General features: G+C 41.5%; 1 protein-coding gene across 1 annotated transcript; it reads right to left on the bottom strand.

Annotated features, from left to right (window-relative positions):
• Window positions 1-1,239: 1,239 nt before the first annotated feature.
• Window positions 1,240-22,134, bottom strand: LOC111152334 (Mab-21 domain containing 1). The gene is made up of 5 exons (XM_022510831.1): window positions 21,469-22,134; window positions 14,069-14,288; window positions 7,866-8,108; window positions 3,461-3,563; window positions 1,240-1,591 (listed from the first exon to the last, which is right to left on the bottom strand). Exons 1-5 carry the CDS (start codon window positions 22,132-22,134, stop codon window positions 1,240-1,242), a joined length of 1,584 nt encoding a protein of 527 aa, XP_022366539.1.
• Window positions 22,135-26,108: the final 3,974 nt, after the last annotated feature.

Here is a 26,108-nt window from a genome sequence, read left to right as displayed (position 1 = left end):
GTTGTTAGACATGTATAAAGTGCACAAACTGTAAAGGAGAAGACTGATAAATTCAACTACATTAAAATTTTTAAAACTTGTTTACTAAAAGACACCAAAAATGGTAAAGACACACCACACAAGTTATTCATTATGTAGACAAGCAACGAAGCATAAATATCCAAAGTATATGAAGAACTTCTACAAAACCATGAGAAAACAATACAATAGTCAATAAGAAAATGTACAAAATACTCAAGTAGGAAAAGGTTAATGAACAGTCTCTACATTGAATGCTGCCTGAGCAGAGGAGAAAGGGTGATTCCATCCGTTCCTTTCAGTGTTGTACCATATACATTTATTACCTTTTCAGAAATACATATAAAAGTGTTGCAAAAGGGGTGCCTGGGTGGCTCAGTTGGTTAAGCCTCTGCCCCCAGGGTCCTGGGATCCAGCCCCACATCAGGTTCCCCACTCAGAGAGGAGCCTGCTTCTCCCTCTCCATCTACCTGATGCTACCCCTACTCGTATTCCCTTTCTGTGTGTGTGAAATAAATAAATAAAATCTCTTTAAAAAGTGTTACTAAAAATAAAAATAATAAAGGAAAAGAAATTATATGTTTCATATTTGGCCATGTGCATTGGTCTATATTTTGCTATGACTTTATGGATTTCCTGAGACATGTAAAGACAATATAGAACTTATCTTTTCATTTCCTTCTTGCCTATTCTGGCATAGGACAGGACACTGCTTCCAAATATATTTGAACATTGAACAAAGCCTACCAGTTTTGTGGAGGCAATGATCATTTCTCATATTGTCTCTTGCAAACTTCCTCACGCATTTGTGCTAGGTGAGAAGTAGTGTTCAGTGAGTGTTTGATGAATATAACTCAGGCGATATGTATTTCTAATTTTATTTGTAAGTAATCTCTATACCCAACATGGGGCTCAAACTTAGAGCCCTGAGATCAAGAGTCACATACTCCACCGACTGAGCCAGCCAGGCACCCCATGTCCTTCTTTTCATTCCAAACTGGTGAAGCTTTTAGATCTTAAAGACTCCTTTTGCTTCTTATTCTTTGACTAATCTCTTTCCTAGGACGATCAATCCTTTTATACTGATTCAGGTTTCTTTAGACAGTTGAGAGCTAAATCATTATTTACATTCCTTTTGGTCGATCACTGATGCGACAAATTTCAAACATTCCAGTTATTATAAAGTCACTCTAATTCTTGATTCTTTTCAAAAATATAATTTCAAAATTCATAAAAAACTGGAAATCCATTTTTTCTTTCATATGCAATTTGCTGTGATAGAAATTCTTTATTTATTTTGTCAATTTGGTCCCGAGAGAAAAGATTGAATCCAGGAATAAAATAATGCTTCAGTTGTTCCGTCTTGAGGCACTCAAGAAAGTATGTCACACACTTATCAAAGCAGAGCTCTAAGTCTCTGGTATCCCACTGACTGTCTTGTGGGTCCAGGGTACAGACATGAAAGAAGGCAGTTTTCACATGGTAGGAGCAGAATTTTTCCAGTTCCTTTCGGTGTCTAAACTTCACTTTCAATTGTTCTAAGAGGTACTTCATTAGTTTTAAGCAATCTTTCCTATTGAATAAAAAAAGAAAACCACTTATTTTTATTTATTTACAACCTGCTTCATTCCACAAAAAGCTTTAGTCATCTTACAGGGAAAACATATGAAGATAAAATAAACAATACAGATATTATGTATAAAAATACAAAAAACAATAAAGACATAAATATAATTATAGGGTCATTCTAAACCTTGGTTATGTTTCGAAATATATGCTTTGAAGTTTCAAAAACATTTTTATTCTTCCCTCTTCCTTATTTTTAGCTTGAATATTCTATCAGGATGAATTTATGTATGAAACTGGCAGATATTCATGCTATTCATTCCGTTATTTAGCACCTAGAAAAATCTTGTTTTAACTTTTACAAAATGATTTTGTCTTACTAGGCTGCAAATATTTAATTACTCATCCAGTTATTTCGTAGTTGATAAGATGCAATTTTACAAAACTATTTAGTCTTATCAGAAACACAGTTTTCCTTCTTTTTTTTTTAAATTTTATTTATTTATTTGACAGACAGAGATCACAAGCAGGCACAGAGGCAGGCAGAGAGAGAGGAGGAAGCAGGCTCTCTGCTCAGCGGAAAGCCTGCTTCTCCTTCTCCCTTTGCCTGCCACTCCTCCTGCTTGTGCTCTCTGTCAAATAAATAAATACAATGTTTTTAAAAAAAAAAAAAAAACATCAGGGCACCTGGGTGGCTCAGCTGCTTGAGCGACTGCCTTCAGCTCAGATCATGATCCCAGAGTCTCAGGATTGAGTCACATATCTGGCTCCCTGCTCAGCAGCGAGTGTGCTTCTCCCTCTGACCTTCCCCCTCTCATGCTCACTCTCTCTCATTCTCTCCCTCTCAAATAGATAAATAAAATCTTTAAAAAATAAAAAAATAAATTAAAAAAAAAAAAAAAAAGAACCTCCCATGCCTGCCCGTTGGGCATTCTTGTTCTGACCTTTTAACTTCTGTGAACCTTCTACTGGACAACTTTAGAAACTCAAATGATTTCTTTTCAATCTCAGTTCTTTATGGTGTGTGTGCTAACAAGGAAAACAATTACCCACTCTTAGTGTTGTTTCACATTTAGCTAGTCAGTCTCTGGCCTTCAACACAAACCATCCAGAAGAAGGTACCAGTATCAATATCCAATAAGAATGATCTTTTGGCCTCCTCTGACTCTGACATTAATACTCATTACCTTGAAGCCACCAGAATACTAAGACACATCCAATTGTTGTGGCTAGCTGTGGTGAGTGATCATATCTTCTCACTTGGTCATACTTTATACAACTATCTGATCTAGCTTCAGGAATATGCTCTCTGGCCTTGCCTTCTAACAACACTATTTCCTCGGGCCCTTGGATTTGGCTTCCCTGGTTTCATGCTCATCTCCTAGATAATACTCCAGGATCAATCCAGCCACACACTGCCCCTAGGACTCAACTCAGCAATGATCATCTTTAGGTTAGAGCTATGAAATCAGTAAAGAATTAGATGTTCAGGGGTGCCTGGGTGTCTTAGTCAGTTAAGTGTCTGCCTTCAGCTCAGGTCCTGAGATCAAGCCCTGTGTCTGCTTCTCCCTCTCCTTCTGCTCCTCCCCCTTCTCGTGCTCTCCCTTTCAAATAAATAAATAAAATCTTTACTGTTTTATTTTTTAAAGATTTTATTTATGTATTTGACAGAAAGAGACACAGCGAGAGAGGGAACACAAGCAGGTGGAGTGGAAGAGGGAGAAGGAGGCTTCCCGCTGAGCAGGGATCCTGATGTGGGGCTCCATCAGCTGAAGGCAGATGCTTAACGACTGAGCCACCCAAGTGCCCCTAAATAAAATCTTTAAAAAAAAATGAAATTTTCCATAGATAATCTATAAAAAAACAAGGAAGTTACCTGCAACATTTTATTCCATCAGTTTCACAGCATGTTTTAGAATGTCCATGACTTTTCAAGAGGTCCTTTTCAATGTGAGAGAAGGAGAGCCTCCATGTTTCTTCTTAATTTCCAAAAGAAAAATAGAAAAGCACTTTAACAAAAACATTCATATATAAATATAACACAATGCTGAAGTGATTTCCTTCATTAAACTATCACTCTGGAAGAGTTCTAGGAAGAGACAGACCATAAGAAGCGAATAGAAAAACAATGTAATTACATATTAAAACAAGTGATTTGAGGGCGCCTGAGTAGCTGTTCTGTATGATTAGATATTTTTGTGATTTGTCCTGCATAACTGACCACCTGGACATGCATATACACAGGCAGGCTAAGGAATGTTGTTTGTGAGACTCGTGCTATGTGAATAACCTTGGGAGTCTGATTGTTTAAACCGTATTATCTGGCCTCCAGGTCAGAACCGGCCCTTCTGTTCTGGATGCCAGGAGCTACAAATCGTATCTCACATCCCCTCCTGCTCCAGGCTCGGCTGGCCCCCCAGAATGGAATCCAGGAAGGGAGGCAGATACACAGCCCAGGTTCCTTGAAAACATAGAAACATGATAACGTGGAAATGCACCTTGCTCCAAACTGCATGTAGGCGAACAAATGTTTCATTTCAAACCCTGTGATTTGCCCTATAATAATGGCCCTTATGGGGATGGTCAGTTGGAAGTCTCACCCGAGAGGAGGACCCTCCACCCAGGCCTCTCTATGGGGACCCCAGCCTGGCTGTTTCCATTGGGTTCCCCGGCTGATGAGGCTGAATGTTCAAAGTACTGGATTTGATGTAACTTTGCCTTATTTTCACTTATTGCCTACTATAAGCTTCATCTCTGTGTAGATTCCTTTCCTCTCCTGTTTCTGTTGTTTTCTGTAATAGATAGGTTTCTATTAGCTTTTTATAATAATAATAATAAAGTTTTCTTTCCTTTTTGGAACCAAAACACAGCAGTTGTGAATCTTTTGTGCAGAACAGTGGCTCAGTTAGTTAATGTGTCTGACTCATGATTTCAGCTCCGGTCATGATCTCCTGGGTTGTGGGATTGAGGCTCATATGGGCTCTGCACTCAGTGGGGAGTCTGCTTGAGGATCTCCTTCTGCCTCTCCCCCCACTCTCTCTCTCTAAAATAAATAAATTAATATTTAAAAAAATAAAATAAAACAAGTGATTTGAAGCAGACAGTGAGCTGAGATAGGAAAAAATGGTGGGGAGCAGCACGGAGCTTAATATAATTAGCCATAACAAGATATACTACTTTTATCCATCGTTAAGTTCAGTTTTTTTTAATATTCTGTTTCAATAATAATTTAAATCAATTGATTCACATTTTTTATTCATTTTTTATACCATACTTGCAAGTTTTTGTGTTCATGTAAAATGAACAAAGGCATGTTGCCTTTTTTCTATTCTTTGGGAGACTTTATATAAGAATAGAATGATTTCCAACCCTTCTCCCCAGATTTTACCATGGCTAACTCTTTTACATTCTGACTATTCTATTATTTGTTGGTTTTATACCAGAAATATATGATTGGTTTATAACTTTAAAATCAATCAATTTACTCTGTCTCATTAACAGAACAGAGGAAAAACATATGATCAGGAGCGCCTGGGTGGTTCAGTTGTTAAGCGTCTTCCTTCAGCTCAGGTCATGATCCCAGGGTCCTGGGATCGAGCCCCACATCAGGCTCCCTGCTCAGGGGAATCTGCTTCTCCCTCTCCCATTCCCCCTGCTGTGCTCTCTCTCTCTCTCTCTCTCTGTCAAATAAATAAATAAAATCTTTAAAAAAAAATATGATCACTTCACCTGAAGTAGGAAATGCAGCTAATAAAGCAACATTCATTCATAATTTAAATAAAAAACATCTCTTAGGGGCGCCTGAGCGGCTCAGTGGGTTAAAGCCTCTGCCTTCGGCTCAGGTCATGGTCCTGGGGCCCTGGGATCAAGCCCGCATCGGGCTCTCTGCTCAGCGGGGAGCCTGCTTCCTCCTCTCTCTGCCTGCTTCTCTGGCTACTTGAGAACCATTAAAAAAAAAAAAAAAAATTTTAAAAAAAAAAAAAAAATATATATATATATATATATAGCTTGTGAGGCCAGAAAAATTATAGTAAAATGTTTGGAAAGAAAAAAACTAAAATAGGTGTTAACGCATGCCTGCAATGTAGTGTCAGTATTTTCACTGTGAATATATCCCCTCTATTCAGTCATTTGGATACAGAGATTTGAGGGGAGGGGGGAGGGCTTTTGCCCGAATACAGATAACCTAGAATGATAAGAGGAGAACAGCCAAGGGTAACGAGAGTAACAAGAGAGCAAAGGTCACCTGAACACCCATCACCAGCCTCCACTTTGATCTTAACCCAAGGACAGGAAGAACTACCCAGTCACACGGGCCTTTGAACAGCCACAGTGCCTCTGAGGGCTCTCTCATCCCTAATCTGATTTGTCTCCCAGTCTTGCCCAGGGCAGTCAGTAGTAGGCCAGCAAGAGGGTGGTATGGGTCCTGTCAAGATTTCCACATCACATACAGAGAGAGTTTCTTGGGATAGCCGTTCTAGAAATTATTCAGGGGTGGCAACCCCTCTTTGCAGAAAGCTGTGTTCCTTTTCCAAAATTATGAATAATGATATCTGTAATTCCCTCTTAACAACTTTTCTTGCAGAAAATGACTCCTATATATGTGCAATGTAAAAAGTTATGATGTGTCTACAAACATAAGCCATCAAACTAAGCATGATTAACTAATTCCAGGATTTGTACAGCAATACTAATTTGTAACTTGGTTCCTACGTTTTGTGGTCTCCTCCAATATCCCTGGAATCCAGCGGTAGTAGGTACCAAAAGTCCTTAATTTATGAGAAAAATAAAATAATCACCTAAAATTATTTTAGCTGTTTTATCTGCAGACTAACTCAGAATTTGAATGTTACCTAAGAGCACCACCTGAAAATCCTGTCCTTACCCGCCAGGCAGAGTACACAGGTGAGAAGTCCAACTGCACCAGAGGCTGCAAAGGTCAGGTAGCTGCATGGAGTGCAGTGGAAGGGCAAGAAGGAAAGAAAGGTGTACGGCTGAGAATGAGAATCTAGGCTCTGATGAGAACATTAATTTTAACTGCCTTGGATTAAACTAGGGATTTTGCATTCGCTGTCTCATTTTTATCTTCCCAGAAGCTATTTTTGTCTTTTAAAAAAGAAATTTATTCATTTGAGGGGTGCCTGGGTGGCTCAGTGGGTTAAGCCTCTGCCTTCGGCTCAGGTCATGATCTCGGGGTCCTGGGATAGAGCTCCACGTCGGGCTCTCTGCTCAGCAGGGAGCCTGCTTCCCCCTATCCCTCTGCCTGCCTCTCTGCCTACTTGTGATCTCTGTCTCTCTCTCTCTCTCTCTCTCTTACAAATAAATAAATAAAATAAAATCTTTTTAAAAAATTTATTCATTTGAGAGAGAGAAAAAACGTGAGTGCAGTGACGGGGGCGGGGGAACAGAGGGAGAGAGAGAATCCTCAAGCGGATTCCCCACTGAACTTGACACAGTAGCCCAATCCCAGGATCCCGAGATCATGACGTGAGCTGAAGCCAAGAGTCAGCCACTTAACTGACTGAGCCACCCAGGCGTGCCCCCACCCCCAGAAACTTTCAAGTAGCTTTGATTAAACCAGTATAGAGATGAGCAAACAGATTTAGAGAGACTTGGTTAACTAGCCCCAGATCACACATCTAGTAGGAGAAGAAGCCTCAGGATTCAGACCCAGGGCAGTCTGACTCCAAGGCCAGTACTGCCCCTCTCTACTGAAAATAAACAAGCAAAACTAACACTCCAATGTGAGTTAGAAAACACTTTAAATCTGAGTATTTGATATTACTGCTACAACTATGCCTTTTTCAATTCCATTCCTCACCAAACTCCCATCTTACAGTCTGTTTAGCCTGATGGCTCTTGATATGTTGACAGCACTAATTACTGTCCTAGGATATAACATTAATAACCCTTGGGTGCCTGGCTAGCTCCACGGTTAGAGCATGTGATTCTGGATCTTCGGATAGTGAGTTCGAGCCCCAGATTGGGCATAGAGCTTACTTTATTTTTCTTAAAGATTTTATTTATGTATTTGAGAGAGAGAATATGATCAGGGGGAAGGGGAGAAGCAAAGGGACAATCAGACTTCCCACTGAGTGGGGAGACCTATGTGGGGCTTGATCCCAGGACCCTGGGATCATGACCAGAGCTGAAGGCAGACACTCAACTGAGTCTCCCAGGTATCCCCATAGAGCTTACTTAAAAAAAAAAAAAAAAAGAAAGAAAGAAAAAATGACAGACCCCTCTTTTTGTCTTTAAGTTAACCTTCACATTCAAGATACCTTGAAAACCATTTCCTTCCTTCGCATGCTTGGGTACCAGGTAAAACGGCTGTCGCCTTAAATTGGTTTTAACTTTTGTTCCAAGCCACTGACTGATGGGCAATCCTTCCTGGGTGCTAGCAGGCCAGCTGCTTTTTGACTCCAAAGCCAGGATTATATCCACAGATATTTCTTTGGGTTTTCTAATAAGAAGTGTTACAGCAGGGCTCCCCCTCTTCTTCTTCTCCATAATGACATCAATACCTGTTTAAAAGTATAAAAGGGGAAGACAGCAATTATCAATACAATTTTCTGCAAAAATAATATATCCGTCATTGGAGATCTATAAAGTGCTGAGTGTAAGGTGAAAATGAATTCTAAAGTAGAAACTGACCCCACAAAGCAAAGTGTTTTTCCCCATTTAAGCAATATTTATCCATACCTACCATAGAGAAGCATTGTCAAAATTCTGTCTGGAATAAATGATGAGGAGCGCCTGAAGATGTTGGGCTTTTGGAGTACTATGATAAAATTTTCACTTAAATGTATGGGGGGCAGTATGGAGGGAAGCCTGGAGAAAAGAGCAGATGAGTGGCAGGGAGGAGAAGGGCCATCGCAAAGACCACAGCAACTATCCAACACAGAGCGTGTGTATCTGTGACACCACAGAGGCAGGGGGCACGAAGACAAGGGAGCAATGCGTGTTCACTGCAGCATCATTCACAACAGCTAAGACATGGAACAACCTAAGTGTCAATGGATGGAAGAACAGATACAGGAATTGTGGTACATACACACAACGGACAGCATTCGGCCTTAATGAAGAAGATCCTGCCATTGGTGATGACAGGGTGATCTGGAGGCCATTACACTAAGTGAAACAAACTAGATGCAGAAAGGCAGATACTGCATGACCTCACTTTTATGTGGAATCTAAAAAAGCAGAATACATAGAAGCAGAGGGTAGGATGGTAGTTACCGGGGGTGGGGAGGTGGGGAAAATGGGGAGATATTAGTTACAGTTATGTAGGATGAGTAAGCATGATGACTGTCATTGATACGACTACACTAAATACTGGAAATGAGCTCAGAGGGTAGATTTTTAGGTCCTCTCACTTTAAATACAGCTGACGCCGGAACAACATGGGTTTGAAATACATAGGTTGGCTTAAATGAGTGTTTTTCTGGTAAATACAGTACAATCCTGTAAATGTATTTTCTCTTCCCTATGATTTTCTCTTTTTGAGTTTTTAAATTCCAGTTAGTTAACATACGATGTGATAGTTTCGGGTATACAACATAATGATTCAACACTTCCAAACATCACCCAGTGCTCATCATGACAAGTGCACTCCTTAATCCCATCACCTATTTATTTATTTATTTATTTGACAGAGATCACAAGTAAGCAGAGAGGCAGGCAGAGAGAGAGGAGGGGAAGCAGTCTCTCTGCTGAGCAGAGAGCCTGATGAGGGGCTCGATCCCAGAACCCTGGGATCATGACCTGAGCTGAAGGCAGAGGCTTTAACCCACCGAGCCACACAGGCGCCCCATCCCATCACCTATTTAATCCATCCCCTCCCCCCTCTCTTCTGGTAACCATCAGTTTGTTCTCTGTAGCTAAGGGTCTGTTTCTTTTTGTTCCTTTGCTTCTTGCTTTGTTCCTTAAATTCCACACATGAGTGTGATCAGATGATATTTGTCTTTCTCTGACCAACTTATTTCACTTAGCATCATACTCTCCAGCTCAATCCATATGATTGCAAATGGCAAGATGTCATTCTTTTTTCATGGCTAAATAATATTTCATTGTAGATATACATATACCACATCTTTATCCATTCATCAAGCAATAGACACTTGGGCAGCTTCCATATCTTGGCTATCGTAAATAATACTTCTATAAATATAGGGGTGCATGTATCCCTTTGAATTAGTGTTCTTGTATTCTTTGGGTAAATACCCAGTACTGTGATTACTGGATTATAGGGTAGTTATATTTTTAACTTTTTGATGAACCTCCATAATGTTTTCCAGAGTGGCTGCCCCAGTTTGTATTCCCATCAATAAAGCACTAAAGTTCCTTTATCTACACATCCTTGCCAACACTTGTTGTTTCTTGTGTTTTTTATTTTGGCCATTCTGACAGCTGTGAGGTAATATCCTATTGTAGTTTTGATTTGCATTTCTCTGATGTTGTCATGATAAACACCTTTTCATGTATCTCTTGGCCATCTGCATGTCTTCTTTGGAGAAATGTCTGTTCATGTCTTAATTGGATTATTTGTCTTTTTTGGTGTTGACTTTAATAAGTACTTTGTATATTTTGGATACTAACCTTTATTGGATATATCATTTGCGAATCTCTTCTCCCATTCTGTAGGTTGCCTTTTATTTTATTTTAATTAATTAATTTAAAGATTTTGTTTATTTATTTGACACAGAGAGAGAAAAAGAGCACAAGCAGGGAGAATGGAAGAGGGAAAAGAAGGCTCCGCGGTGAGCAGGGAGCCCAATGCAGGACTCTATCTCAGGACCCCAAGATCATGACCTGAGAAGAAGACAGTCGCTTAACCAACTGAGCCACCCAGATACCCCATAGGTTGCCTTTTAGTTCTGTTGATTGTATCTTTTGCTGTGCAGAGACTTTTTATTTTGACGTAGACATTCCTTATGATTTTCTTAACATTTTTTCTCTAATTTACTTTATTATAAGAATATAATATATACTACATATAACATACAAAATACATGTTAATCAGCTGTTTATGTTATTAATAGGGCTTCCAGTCAACAGGAGGCTCTTGGTGGTTAAGTTCTGTTAAGTTATACACAGATTTTTGACTATGCAGGGAGTTTGGTGGCCCTAACTGTCCTGTTGTTCAAGGATCAACAGTACAGTTTTTGTTTTTTTAAAAAAGACAGAAGTGGGGATGCCTGGGTGGCTCAGTTGGTTAAGCCGCTGCCTTCAGCTCAGGTCATGATCCCAGGGTTCTGGGATGGAGTCCTGCATAGGGTTCCTTGCTCCGCAGGGAGCCTACTTCTCTCTCTGCCTCTGCCTGCCACTCTGCCTGCTTGTGCACTCACTCTCTCTCTCTCTCTCTGACAAATAATAATATCTTACAAATCTGACATTTGTAAGATATCTTACAAATATCTGACAAATAAATAAAATCTTAAAAAAAAAAAAAGACACAAGTAGCAGAAATGAGAGCAATTAGGTTTAAATCAGGGCGTCTGAGTGGCTTAGTCGTTAAGCGTCTGCCTTAGGCTCAGGTCCTGATCTCAGGGTCCTGGGATCGAGCCCCACATCAGACTCTCTGCTTGGCGGGAGGCCTGTTTCTCCCTCTCTCTCTGCTTGTGTTCCCTCTCTTGCTGTGTCTCTCTCTGTCAAGTAAATAAATAAAATCTTTAAAAATAAATAAATAAAAATAAAGGGGTTTAAATAAACAAAACTGGTAGATGGACTGAATCAGTAAGGTAAGAAAGAAGGTAGAAGTCTAGAATGTAATCCCAGGATTTTGGCCTGGAAAATGGTTGACGTTGATTTGATTCTTCAATACGGAACAATCAAAAGGAAGAAATATGGGGCTGAGTTGCACTTGGTTTTAGACACACTGAGCTATAGGTGTGTGGAAAACCCCCAAGTAAAGATGGCCATATGACAGGTGGCTGTGGTGGTCAGAAATTCAGGAAAACCTCTAGATGAGAGATACTGGCTTTGGGATTGGGAGGTATACAAGCAGTAGTTAAAGACTACTCTTAGACAAGACTTCTGGAAGGGACCACAGTGAGAGAAAAGCTAGAGAAACAAGGAGAAAACTCTAGAGAAGGCCTTCAATTTTCTTATTACTAAATCTGCAAAATCCACTTCTTACCCATGATATCCTTCTACTCTCCTATTCCTACTAAGAAGTGTCCATCTACCTTTCAAAGGCCACCCTTGCACAAAGGCCACCCCTTCCATCCTAAGCACCTTGTTTCTTCAATTGTTCCCTCTCTCCTCATCAGGGGCTGCCCCCTCCCTACCGGATCATTCCTATCTATATACGAAGGGTTCCAGTATTTCTCATTCTCAAATATTCCTCTCTCTTGACTCCACCCTGCCTCTTCCCCACACTTAAACCCACCTTTCTGTGCCCTTTACAGCAGAGACTTTGTAAGGATATGCCTACACATGCTGTCTGTACAGGACTCCACTGGAACTGTTAAGTCAAAGGCACCAACAAACTCCACAAAACTATAGACCAAGTCCTATGGTTTCTGGAAGTCAGTAGCATTCTACACCCTGACCCCTCATTCTGCAAAATCACATAGTCTCCTTAGGCTTCTTCTCTTCTTCCCAACCTCTAATGGGATCCTCCTCCTCTTACCACTCTACTTAACACTGTAGCTCCCCCTCCCCCATCATACCCCCAACACTCCTGGTCCCTCTCACTTTGCTATACTTTTTCATCATAAAACTTACTATTTTCTAGTATATAAGATAATTATGGTTTCCATTCATTATTAATTGTATGTCTGCCCTTACCTAACCATGAGGTACAGAAGGGTGAGGGTCTTCATCTCTTTGTTCATTACTGTATCCCAAACACCTAGACCATCTGGCACATTAGAGGATCGGAGGATACTGATTCATGAATAAACGAATCAATGCTCTCTGCCTACATGGTCTCATCTATGGCCAATGCCATTTATATGTTCACATACAGCCCAAACATATCCTCTGCACTTCAAACCCATATCCAATTACATACGTGACATTCTCACTTCAGTGTATCACAGGAATCTCCAACTTAATATATCCAAAGCCAAACTCCTTTAATTCATACCTCAAGATATGTTCCTCTTCAGTCCTTCCCATCTTAGAAAATGGTACAATCAATCCACACAGGCGCTCAGTCAGAAAGCTGGAGGCCTTCTTTAATTCAATCCTTTCTCTCAACCCCTACACTTACTCCAGAAGGAAGCACTACGACAAGCTTGGATGTGTCTGCTTCTCTCCATCCCATCCTCCATGTAAGCCACCACTATCTTTCACCTGAATTACTTCAATATTTTCCTTTTTCTTTCCTTTTCCTTATTTGTCTTTTTAGAATATCTTCTCCAGAGAAGCCAGAGTAAACTTTTAAAAATACAAAGCCAGGGGCGCCTGGGTGGCTCAGTGGGTTAAAGCTCTGCCTTTGGCTCAGGCCATGATCCCAGAGTCCTGGGATCGAGCCCCACATTGGGCCCTCTGCTCAGTGGGGAGCCTGCTTCCCCCCTCTCTCTGCCTGCCTCTCTGCCTACTTGTGATCTCTGTCTGTCAAATAAATAAATAAAATCTTAAAAAAATATATAAAGCCAATCATTATTCCTTCATTAAAACCTGAATGAACATGAAATCATCTGAATTCATTTCCAGGATCTACAAGTCCTTGGACAATCTAGCCCCTGGCCACCTCTTCAACTTCATTTCGTGTCACTCTTCCCCTTGTCCACACAGGCCTCTTTTTGTTCCTTGAGCTTGCTGTTTTCTGCCTTGGGGTCTTACTCCACCCCAATTGCCACTATTTCCCCTAGTTCATTCCCTTCAGAGCACTCGGTGCAATTTGTGTTTACAAGCTTCAAGAGGTGAACCCGGGGATTTTATGCAACCACATGTATCCAGAGGCATGAGGCAGCTGTCCAGTGAATAGTCAGTGGAGAACAAAATAGAACTAATCAATGTTTAGAAAGAATGTCAAGAAAATGTAGTAAACTAAAATCAAGAGCAAAGAGTTGTTTCTAGGAGGTACTGATCAACAGTCTGCTGCAGAGAGGTCAAGAGAGATCAGCAGAGGATGCTTTTGTAGTTCATAAGTGTGATGATTGGGTGCTCACACTGTTATGTGATATATGTCTCCCTCAAACCTTGTTATGACCGGGGCACTTTAACTGCTTGATGTGGAAAAAAAAAAAAAAGTCAGTAGAGGAGTGTACATTGGCAATTAGTAGGTATGATTAAAACTTCAAGAATCAGGGCCCCTGGGTGGCTCAGTTGGTTGGGCGGCTGCCTTCGGCTCAGGTCATAATCCTAGAGACTCAGGATCGAGTCCCACATCGGGTTCCCTGCTCAGTGGGGAGTCTACTTCTCCCTCTGATCCTCCCCCTTCTCATGCTCTTTCTCCCATTCTGTCTCTTTCAAATAAATAAAATCTTAAAAAAAAAAAAGAACTTCAAGAATCAAAAGTCAAAAATCTTACCTTGAATGTTTTTAATTTCTTCCTTAATGATCTTCCTAAACTTGAACAGCATCTTAGAAGCTGATAATATTTCATCTTCTACAAACTGAATCAGAGGATTTCCTTTAGGATTTCTTTTGAACTTCACAAAGTAATAAGCACCACTGTTGCAATATTCTTCTAGCTGAATTCTGGGGACCTCCAGTTTGAACATTATATCAAATTCATTAGGAGCAGAAATCTAAGAAATAGTAAAAATAACACTGAAATGTTGTTTTGTGAATATTTTCCAAGCAACTGCAATTTTTTCTTGAAATGTCCACTTAACACACTACTTTGAAAAGCAAGATTCCTAAGATTCATACCCTCTGGAAGTGGGATGAGTGAAACTAGGAGAGGATTATTGTTTTTGTTTGTAGGTTCCATACCTTTTTTTAACCAAGAGTATGCATTATTTTTATAATTTAGAATAATTTTAAATTGTATCATGCAAGCTTTTAAAATCTGTACCAGCTTTTTCTGAATTAAAAACTTAAAATGAAAAACCTATAAGGTGCTATCTTTTATGTCACAAGATACATGCTACAGCCACACTCCTGTCACAATGGTCTAAAAAAACGTGTGTAGCCCTGTGCTGGCTAGTTGAGCAAAGGCCATCTTGTTAGAGCTGTTGGTCACCCAAGTAACTGTGAGTGCCAAGTCATGCTCTACATTAATGTCTTTGAACCACAGCATTTTAGGAGCTTCAAAGAATCATTTTCATCCTCACAATAATAATCTATGAATCAGCAATGATGTCAAATGATTATTTTTCCTGTAGTAAAAATACCACAAATCTCTCATTAGTCAAGAGCATGCTTCAAGCACAGCTATTGGACTGTACTGCTCAACAGGGTACCTAGTAGCCATATATGTCTACTGACCATATGAAATGGGGCTAGTCCAGATCGAGATGTACTGTGTTGTATATTCAATCATGTCCTCCCCAAACTCATATATTGAAGTCCTAACCCCAAAAGTGACTGTACTTCAAGACAGCGTTTTTAGACGGTTAAATGAGATCATGAGGGTACAGTGCTAATCTGATAACACTGGTAGGAGGAGAAGGAGGTGGTGGAAGAGGAAAAAGAGAGGAAGAAAGATCCCTTTCTCTCTGCCCACATGCACTGAGGAGTAAAGTGAGGATACAGGGAGCAGGTGGCTGTCTACAAGCAACGAAGAGAGTCCTCATCTAAACCTAACCATGCTTGCACTATGATCTTTGACTTCCAGCCTCCACAACTCTCAGAAAATAATCTTATGTTGTTTAAGCCACGCGGTTTATAGTGTTTTTGTAATGGCAGCCTGAACTGACTAGAGTGTTCTATGAGAGTCAAACACTTGGGAGTGACGTCAGTGAGAATGAAGTAAGAGCCTGCGAAAATCCACTCTTCCATAAAAGCAACAAGAACACGGGCCAGATTAGTCAGTTCAACTTTTTCAGATCTGTATATTAACCAGGAGTTTGCAACAATCCAAGGAGGATTTGTTCCAGAAAAATGGCTGAATCTCAATAGGGACTGGGAGCTCTGTGGGCGCTGCCCTATTCTCACCCCCAGAGCACAGAAGGTTCTCATTCCCATTCCCTCTCAGAAACCTCCACCGAGAGTCCCTACTGTTCTAACACCATAAATTCGGCCACCTGTTTGGAAGCACCATATAAACAGAATCATATAAAATGTACTCTATTACAACTGACTCCTTTTAACGTTACATTTATGAGATTCACCCATACTGTTACATGTGTTGGTATTTGTTCTTTTTCATCTTATGCAGTATACTACTGGATTAGTGGAATATATCAAAATACATTTGCTTATTCTGTCTTTGAGTATTTGGATTATTTCCAGTTTTGAACTATTACAAAGCTGTTCTGAGCACTCTTACATATGCCTTTTGGTGGACATGAGCACTCATTTCCACTGTGTATATATCTAGGAGTAGAACTGCTGGACCATAGGATAAGCGTTATCTTTAGCCTTAGACCAAAGTGTCAATGTTCCAAAGAGGTTATACCAACCTATCTTCTCTTCATCAAGGCAAAGCAGTTTCAGTTGCTCCACATCTTCTAAGATGGAACTATCAAGCCTTTTAAAATTTTAGCCATTCTAGTGGATAGATGTGTAACAGAATCTCATCATGATTTTAATTTACATTTTCTGGCTGATTAATGATGTTGAACACGTTTATTGTTATTTGGATTATATACTAAAGCATCTATTCAAGTGCTTTTGCCCAATTTTAAATTGGTTTGTCTTTTTCTTATTGATTTGTACTAGTCCTCTGTCAAATATACATATTGAAAGTAACTTCTTTGAGTTTGTGGCTTGCATTTTCATTCTCTCAATGGTGAGAAGCTCAATTCTAATGAAGTCCATTTTATCTATTTTTATGGTTAGCAATTTTAGTGTCCTATTTAAGAAATATTTGTACATCCCATTGTTATGATGATAGTCTTCTATGCTTTCGTCTAGAAGCTTTGTTGTTTCCTCCTTTATCTTTAGGTTTATTTTATATCTTGAATTAACTTTTGTATATGATGTGTGGGGTTGGTGGCTGTCATGGATATCCAATTGACCCAGTATCAACTATTGAAAAAACCATCCTTTCTCCCATTGAACTACACTATTGCATATATTTTGTACTGAATTGAATTATATACGCAGGTCTGTCTGTGGACTTTCTACTCAATTAGCCTATTTGTCTATCATTGCACCAATAATATCTGCTTAATTAGGGTATTTTTATAGTAAGTCTTGCTCTTTGATAGGGTAAATCCTCTAACATTTTCTCCTTTAGATGTGCCTGGATTGGGGTACCTGGGTGGCTTGGTTGGTTGGACGTCTGCCTTCGGCTCGGGTCATGATCTCGGGGTCCTGGGATCAAGGCCCATGTGGGGCTCCCTGCTCTGGGACAGCCTGCTTCTCCCTCTCCCTCTGCCCTTCCTCACCCCCGTGTTCTCTCTCTCTCTCTCTCTCTCTCTCTCTCTCTGCTTTGTCTCTCTCAAAAAAATAAAATCTTTAAAAAAAAAAAAGAAAAAAGAATTGCCTGGGTTATTCTAGGTCCTCTGCATTTCTTTTATTTTCATTTCATTTCATTTCATTTTTTTTAAGTAGTCTCCATGCCCAGCGTGGAGCCCAACATGGTACTTAAACTCAAGACCCTGAGATCAAGACCAGAGCTGAGTCAGGAAATCAGATGCTTAACTGTCTGAGCCACCCAGGCACACCCCCACCTTTGCATTTTCATATATGTCTTATAATAAGCTTGTCAATTTAATCAAAAAAATTGATAGGGCTTTGACTAAATTGCACTGAATCTATATAGATCAATTTGAGGAAAACAGAACATGATATAGATTTCCATTTATTTAGTCTGTTTTCAAATTTACTCAGCAATATTTTAAAATTTTTATCATCTTTAGCAAGATTTATTCCTAAATATTTGATGATCTTGATGCTATCATAAATGGCATTTTTACATTTCATTTACACTCTTTTTGTTGTTAATATATTGAGGTACTTTGATTTTTGTTTACTGACTTTGTATCCAGCAATCCTGCTAAATTCACTGATAACAGTTGAACAACACAGATTTGAATTGGGCAGGTCCATTTATACATGGTTGTTGTTTTGTTTTTTTTTTAAACAGTACAGTATTATAAATGTATTGTGTCTTCCTTAGGATTTTCTTAGTAACATTTTCTCTTCTCTTCTTACTTTATTGTAAAATACAATATAAAATACATATAATGAACAAAGTATGTGTTACTCTTACTGTTCATCAAAAAGTCAAAACTAGGCTCTTAGTAGTTAAGGTTTTGGGGAGTCAAAAGTTATATGCAGCTGCACCTGGGTGGCTCAGTCGGTTAAGTGTCTTCATTCGGCTGGGGTCATAATCTCAGGGTCCTGGGATTGAGCCCCACGTGGGGCTCCCTGCTCAGCAGGGAACCTGCTTCTTCCCCTCCCTCTACCTACTGATTTTCCTGCTTGCGTGTGCTCTCTCTGACAAATAAATTTTTAAAAAATTTAAAAAATAAAAAAATTTTTTTAAGTTATATGCAGATTTTTGACTACATGGATGGGGAAGGGTTGATGCCCCTAGGCCCTGTATTGTTCAAAGGCCAACTGTATTTCTAATAGTTTGTACAAAAATTCAATCAAGTCATCTGCATAAATAAGTTTTATTATTCTTTTTCTGATCTTACGTATTTTGCTTCTTTTTCCTGCCTTGTTTACATGAGTTCTATGTATTCCTTTACCTTCTCCTTTTTTGTTCAACATTATGACAAGATTCATTCACATTGTTGCATGTGGCTGTAGTTCTTCTCTTTACTGGTTAATGTACTACTGGCTAGAACCACTACAATTACTTGATTTCTATATAGCCTTATACTCAGCCCAAAGTTATGATTGGTAAATTGCAAAAAGAAAAAGAGAACATTATAAAGTGGCAATTATCCAGAGAATTTCTATATAAGTTTTCCAAATTTTCACCTAAAACTTGACAATATTACAATAAAATACATGAATAAAAATGTGTCAATATGGAACCAAGTAAATAAATTACTGAGAGGTGTGTCTATTTTTTATCAGTTACAAAGAGTTTGGAATCTAGCTTTGAAATCCAAGTGGATGCATAACAGAAGAAAATACACCAAAAAGATAACAGTGAATATAATGAACAGGAATAATATTGCTCTTCTTTATGCTTTTCCTAACTTTCCAGGGACATCAACATGGAAAAGGGGTGACTATGGGAAAGGCTGAGAAAAGTGGTAGTGGGCAGGAAGCTGTGGGAGCCTGCCAGAGGATTAACTGCTAGAGCCAGGCAATGAATCAACTCTGATGAAAATGTATCAGTTTTGGGGGCACCTGGGTGGCTCAGTGGGTTAAAGCCTCTGCCTTCAGCTCAGGTCATGATCCCAGGGTCCTGGGATTGAACCCCGCATGGGGCTTTCTGCTCAACAGAGAGCCTGCTTCAGAGAACCTGCATCCTCCTCTCTCTCTCTGCCTGCCTCTGTGCCTACTTGTGATCTCTGTCTGTTAAATAAATAAGTAAAATCTTTAAAAGAAAGAAAATGTATCAGTTTTAAAAATCAATACATGTTTTAGGAAAACAAATTTCATTCGATTTCTTCCACCAGTGTATGATTTTAAAATGGAGTGGCACCTGGCTAGCTCTGTCAGAAGAGCACATGACTCTTCATCTCAGGTTGTAATCCTCAGGTTGTAATTCAAGCCGCACTTTGGTTGTGGAGATTACTTTTAGAAATTGAATTTTTAAAAAAATAAAAATAAAAAGGAGACAGGTTCTTGGACAGCTGGCCTGGCTCAGTCGGTAGAGTATGTCCCACTCTTTATCTCAGGGTCCTGAGTTCAAGACCCACTTTGGATATGGAGTTTACGTTAAAGAAAAAAAAAAAAAAAGGAGACTGGTTCTGACTGGAAACTTCTTTAAACATCTTATTGTTCCTGCCATATGACTGAACTGAATGATATTTATGTAATAAGAATCACACTTAAGCCAAACAATCTAGTGAAAATTTTGCTCATTTGGCTACCAAAACGCTTTAGATGGAATTATATAGTCTTCAGTGCTAAAAGAGTTTTAAGATTCAAAGACTGATACATACACGGTCTTTCTGGCAGTAAACAAATATCACTGGGTCCACACCAATGAAATGGGCAGCTGTTTAGGCTACAATTTATGTAAAACATTCTGTGGCAATGGAGTTTACAATCCAGGTAGCAAGCCAAAAGAAAAATATATGAAAGGTTTAATTTCCACTGAAATCTACCAGGTTAAATGCTTATCGTGGGAATGAAGTCTGAATCTGCTACCCTGAGAAGACAGAGGTCTTGAGAGAAACCACCCATCCTTTCTTCTAGAGCACGTTCATTCATTCGTTTGAATACTTACTATGTGTTAAGGCTTAGAAACACAAAGATGCAAAATATTTGGCCTGCTATCAGGAGTTTATAATTCTAAAAACCTAAATCTAGAGTTTAATAATCATTTACTTCTGAAGGAGAGAAGTTAATTGAATAAAGCCAATAGGTAACTATAAAATAAATTACGGTCACCTAAATGCTATCAGCCTCTATTTCCTTCATGCTATACCCAAGATTTTAACAGATCTCCTGCAGGTGCACAGCCCGGCCCTGAAAAAACAGACTAGGTGAGGGGCGCCTAGGTGGCTCAGTGGGTTAAGCCTCTGCCTTCCACTCAGGTCATGATCCCAGGGTTCTGGGATCGAGCCCCACATCGGGCTCTCTGCTCAGCAGTGAGCCTGCTTCCCCCTCTCTCTGCCTGCCTCTCTGTCTACTTGTGATCTCTCTCTCTCTCTCTGTCAAATAAATAAATAAAATTAAAAAAAAAAAAAACAAAAAACGGACTAGGTGAGAACACAACTAAAGAAACTGCCACTAGGGGCGCCCGGGGGGCTCAGATGATTAAACGTCTGTCTTCACCTCAGATCGAGATCTCAGAGCCCTGGGATCCAGCGAGCTCCCTGTTCCGAGGGAATTCTGCTTCTCCCTCCTCCCACTCCCTCACCCCTGATTGTGCGTGCTCATTTCTCTCTCTCTCTCGCTCACACACACAAATAAAGTCTTAACAAAACAAACAAACAAGAACAACAACAACAACAAAAACAACCATCACTGGTCAGGAAAGATTCTCTAGTCAGAAATCTGCTCCTAAATCTTCAACGCCTACTGGCATGAAGACTTTAATAACTCAGCCACACACAAACAAAGGGAACCGTGGAATACATACCCTGAAACAATCACGCTGTATGTGTATTTAGGAGGTACACTTTTTAGGGTCTGTAGGAGATCTTTTTCTTAAAAAAAAATTTTTTTTAATCACTCACTGTGAGGTTCCCATGACATTGGCATAAGAAAACTGGGGAGAGGGGAAGTCCGCAGCGGCTGGGGGACTGACTGAAGATATTCTTCCTATAGTTTTTCCCATAGGAAAAATGCTCCTAGATATACCAATTTTGTGTAATTTTTCGCACTCCTAATTATCCAAGTCGGAATTTGACTAGGGCACACCAAGCAGGGCCCTGTTACAGAAACTCCATACAATCTGCTTGCATGAATGAATCTATACATTGGAATTTCCCAACAGTAATGTCTTGACAGTAGTTGGCACCAATGTTGGTTAGCTGTACGTTCGCTGAATGTACAGATAGGTAAACGAACAGCTGTTCTTCTCTTTGGCTGGAACTGAGTCACAGGCCACAAAAGAACGAGAGTCTGAGTTACTTTCGAAGGGAAGTGAGGGACCGCGCGACCCGCCGGTGTTGGGACTATCGGGCAGGCTGGGGACGGGGGCGAGGGAGTCGGCGGGAGGAGAGGCGCTGGGCAGCTCACCTTCACGCGCTCGTAGTAGCTTCCGGTGCACAGTCGCGAGACACCCTGGAACTCGGACTCGCAGCTCTGCAATCTCCGCAGCAGGTGGTCCACAACCCGGTTCACAATCTCCGCCGCCACTGAGATTTCCTGGCGCCTCAGCTTCAACTTTTCCAGCACCGTTCGGGGCTTCCAGGCGCCGGGGCGCTGCCTGAGTCTCGAGGCGGGAACCAGGGGGCCGAGGCCGAGGCGGAGGTCGAGGCCGAGGTCGAGGCCGGAGACCTCCGTGGGCTCTGGCAGGGTTCTCTGCTCCCGAGGGGCGCGCGCGCCCCTCTCGCGGCAAGATCCAGTCCTGGGAAGGGGCGGCCCCGGGGCCGCAGGAGGCGCCAGCTTCCCCGCCGGAACCGCCAGCCCCTCCACCGCGTCCTCAGAACCCAGAGGCGCCTTTTTGGCACAGGCATTCCGCGCGCGCACCGGTGGTCTCTCGGGAGAGCCCGGGGCACGCTTCTTCCTCCCGGATCCAGGGGCCCCGACCCGGCCGCACATCTGTGCTTTGGGCCGGGCTGCCCCAAGCGCGGCGGGAGGTTCGCTGGGCTCCGTCCCGGTACCCTTCATTCCTTGCGCCTTGGGCGCGGCGGCTCCGGCCTTCGAAGCTGTCCGCGTGGCCTTTCCGCGCCGGGGGTCCATGGCTGGCGCTCTCTGTTCCCCGAAAGCACCGAGACTTAGCCTCGGGAAAGGCCACGGGAGGAGGAGCCGGCAGTCGCAGCGGGAAATGAAACTTAAATAACTGGCGGGAACGCAGGGACCGCGGCCTGAGAGCAGGCGCCCAAACTGAACGCTGGGAGGTCACGGGGAGCCGGGCCAGGCCACCAAGGGGGCGGGCCGCCCACGGTGCCGGGAGAGATGCTAAGTTCCTCACCCTCCATTGCTCGCGAGTCGCTGGGTCGGGAAGCACACTGAACGCAACCAGAGGGTCTCAGAAAACACCCTCAAGGTGCTTTGAAAGCTTGACAGATTTGCTGGCATTAGGCCTAAAAGAATTTGGGGAAACTAGAGAGCTTCTCCCACATTGAAGTCAACGGAGAAACTTTTTCTTTTTTTAAGATTTTATTTATTTATTTGAGAGAGAGAGAGAGAGAGAAGGAGCAGGGGGAGGGGCAGAGGGAGAGGGAGAAGCGGACTCCCTGCTGAGCAGGGACACCCCAACCCTCACCCCCACCCCCACCCCCAAGCCTCCGCCATGCAAGGCTCAACCCCAGGACCCTGAGACCATTACCTGAGCCTAAGGCAAATGTTTAACTGGCTGAGCGACACAGGCACCCTGATAGAGAAACTTTTTCAGTGTGAGTTTCAGTAAGGGTACTTTTTAAATTAATGAAATAGAAAATGTCCAACTTTTACAAAATGGAAATGAAATGAGGAGTGACTGCAATTGGAATAAATATTTCATTTTATTTGCCTTTGTAAAAGCAATAGAGTCTTAAATTGTGTCCAAGTTCTATTTTTTTTTTTTTTAAGATTCAAAAAAAATTATACTTATTTGTCAGAGAGAGAGAAAGATAGAGCTCACAAGCAGGGGAGCAGCAGGCAGAGGGAGAGGCAGGCTCCTTGCTCAGCAGGGAGTCCAGTGGGGGACTCAGTACCAGGAACCTGGAATCATGACCTGAGCCAAAGGCAGAAGCCACCCAGGCTTCCCTGTGTAGAAGTTCTTATTTGTTAGTTTTAGCCATTGGTTCTCAAAAGCCCATCCAAAAATGGCACTTACGTTTTAAATAATTCATGCTGTTTTGGCCCTTGCGATACAGAGTTCTCCACATAGGCTTTCAAATATCTATTTCTAAACCAATCCCTTTATAGAAATACATATTAGAAAACCCCTGGCTTTAGAAGAGTTTGATTACTTTTTTTTTTTTTAAGATTTTATTTATTTATCTGACAGAGAGATCACAAGCAGGCAGAGAGGCAGGCAGAGAGAGGAGGAGGCAGGCTCCCTGCCGAGCAGAGAGCGCGATGCGGGGCTCGATTCCAGGATCCTGAGATCATGACCTGAGCCAAAGGCAGCGGCCTAACCCACTGAGCCACCCAGGCGCCCCTGATTACTTTTTTAAAAAATCATCCTAACCATTTTTACGTGTACAATTCAGTGACATTAAATATATTAATATTGTTATGCAACCCATCACTACCATCCATCTCCCCAACTCTTCACTTTGTAAAACTGAAACTCTACCCATTAAACAATAACTCCCCATTCCTGCCCTCTCCCTTGGCAACCACCTGCTACTTTCTGTCTCTATGAATCTGACTTCTCTAGGTACCTCATGTAAGTGGAATCATACAGTATTTGTCCTTTTGTGACTGGCTTATTTCTCTTAAGATAATGTCCTCAGGGTTTATCCATATTGTAGCATATGTCAGCCTTTTTTTTTTTTTTTAAGATTTATTTATTTGTTAGAGAGAGAGAAAACATGGGGGTGGAGTTGGGCAGGGGATGGGAGAGAGAGAGAGAATCCTCAAGCCAACTCCTCAGTAAGTGCTGAGCCCGTCTTAGGGATTAATCCCAAGATCCTGAGATCATGATTTGAGCTAAAATCAAGAGTCAGCTGTCCAAATGACTGAGCCACCCAGGCGCCATCAGCCTTCCTTTTTAAGACTAGATATTTCTACTGAAAGTATATAGGACATTTTAACAGCCATTACTCTGTCAATGGACAACATGCCTTGATTACTCTTTTAAAAAGGTTTTCTTAAAACCAATATTTTGATATATCCTCTTTGATACAAAGGTGTTTTTAGTTTGGTTGGTTGGTTGGTTTGGTTTGTTTTTGGTGTTTGTTTTTTTTAAACACCCCAGGGCAATGAGCCCTAGTTCGGAATGTGATGTGAGAAATCTGTATTTTTCTTTTGTAAAATGGAAGGAGGACTATTGTGTAGTCAGGCTTGTTCTCAAGCAAACCAATCTCAGGGAAAAGTAGATACAAAGGAAAAGGGTAGAACCCAAGGGTAGACTGTGCCTAGTTGTTCAAACAACAGCACGTGTGGCTGGAGCTTGTGAAGTTTGAAATGTGTCCGTTATCAACTTATTGCTTCTCAGACAAGGACTTAGTACACCCCTTGGTAAGTGCTGTCTGATAAAAAACAGAATTCCTTTAAGCAGTTCTCTTTTAAAGTGCCCACTATGTTAACCTTTCTCAGTAGAGGTTATAGGAGGACACTGTAGGAAGAAGAGGTTTCCTGCCAATTTCCAACATACTGGAGAGAGTGGAAGGGAACTGCAGGGCAAAGGTCAGACTTGTAGGTGTGAGAATATCTGGTAGGGCCTACCCCAGCTATAGGCCCAGAAAGTGATCCCTCTGAGAACTTGCCACCTTGGCCCAGCCATAACCCATCCACAACTTACTAGACAGGGAAACCAAGATTCCTGCCTGGCCTGTGGTCCAGAAGGTCACACACCAAGAAGCTGATCCTTCTACAAGCCGTGCATGCAGCCTGCCTATGGCCAAGGAGGTCCACAGAGAGCAGCTGCTCTTTCTGCAAGCCCCCTATGTTATGTAGCCCATACTCTCTGAAGGCCTTCTGCACTTGAGATCTGAACCCCTTTTGAATTCATTCTTACTTGGGTACTCTCTCTCAGCCCTAGCGTACCATATATAGTTTCTTTATATGTCATTTCTTTTATTATAGGTATTCTTCTTTATTTTAGAGTGAAATAATTAAGTAACCTCTACCCCCAGTGTGGGGCTTGAACTCACAACCCCAGATCAAGAGTTGCAGGCTCTACCAACTAAGCCAGCCAGATACCTCAATATGGTTAATTATTCTTACATTAACTACTATGATGTAATACTCTTTTTAAAATATTTTATTTATTTATTTGAGAGAGAAAGAAAGCATGAGATGGGCAAAGGTCAGAGGGAGAAGCAGACTCCCTGCTGAGTGGGGAGCCCATGTGGGACTTGATTCTGTGACTCTGAGATCATGACCTGAGGTTAAGGCAGACCCTTAACTGACTGAGCCACCCAGGTGCCCTATTATATGATTCCAACTTTTGACTGGACCCAAACTGCTACAGAGTTAGTATTGGGGGTGGTCCCAGGAGATAGAGGCCTAAAGATGGGATTTGGGAATTGGTTTTGTTATGCCCTTGGGTTTGAGCTCAGTGTTTAAGGAGGAGGCACCAGAAAAATGACTGAGAAGGAATAGCCAGGAAAAATAGGAGGAAAACCAATTCTGGTTTTCCAGAATCCATTAGCTTGATGTCTTGGATGTGACTGTGAGGGGCGCCTGGGTGGCTCAGGTCATGATCTCAGGGTCCTGGGATCAAGCCCCCTATTGGGCTCTCTGCTCAACGGGGAGCCTGCTTCCCCCTCTCTTTCTCTGCCTGCCCCTCTGCCTCCTTGTGATCTCTCTCTCTCTCTCTCTGTCAGATAAATAAATAGAATCTTTATTTTTTTAAAGAGTTTATTTATTTATTTGACAGACAGAGATCACAAATAGTCAGAGAGGCAAGCAGAGAGTGAGAGGGAAGCAGGCTCCCTGCTGAGCGGAGAGCCCAATGCAGGGGTTTGATCCCAGGACCCTGGGATCATGACCTGAGCGGAAGGCATAGGCCTTAACCCACTGAGCCACCCAGGCGCCCCCAATGAATAGAATCTTTAAAA

The sequence above is a fragment of the Enhydra lutris genome, unplaced genomic scaffold (assembly GCF_002288905.1).
Source record: "Enhydra lutris kenyoni isolate GAN:26980312 unplaced genomic scaffold, ASM228890v2 scaffoldscaffold28, whole genome shotgun sequence".
In the NCBI taxonomy this organism is placed as follows: Eukaryota; Metazoa; Chordata; class Mammalia; order Carnivora; family Mustelidae; genus Enhydra; species Enhydra lutris.
The sequence above is the reverse complement of the archived record's forward strand: the minus strand, read 5'-3'. Positions and strand labels throughout refer to the sequence as shown.

Bases quoted from the DNA above. Each gene is read 5' to 3' on its own strand.
- LOC111152334 (XM_022510831.1), bottom strand. From the start codon at position 22,134: ATGGACCCCCGGCGCGGAAAGGCCACGCGGACAGCTTCGAAGGCCGGA. The intron at 8,109-14,068 runs GTAAGATTTTTG...ACTTTTAAACAG, and splicing joins AGAAATTAAAAACATTCAAG to GTATTGATGTCATTATGGAG. The intron at 3,564-7,865 runs GTATCTTGAATG...TTGGAAATTAAG, and splicing joins GGAAGGAAATGGTTTTCAAG to AAGAAACATGGAGGCTCTCC.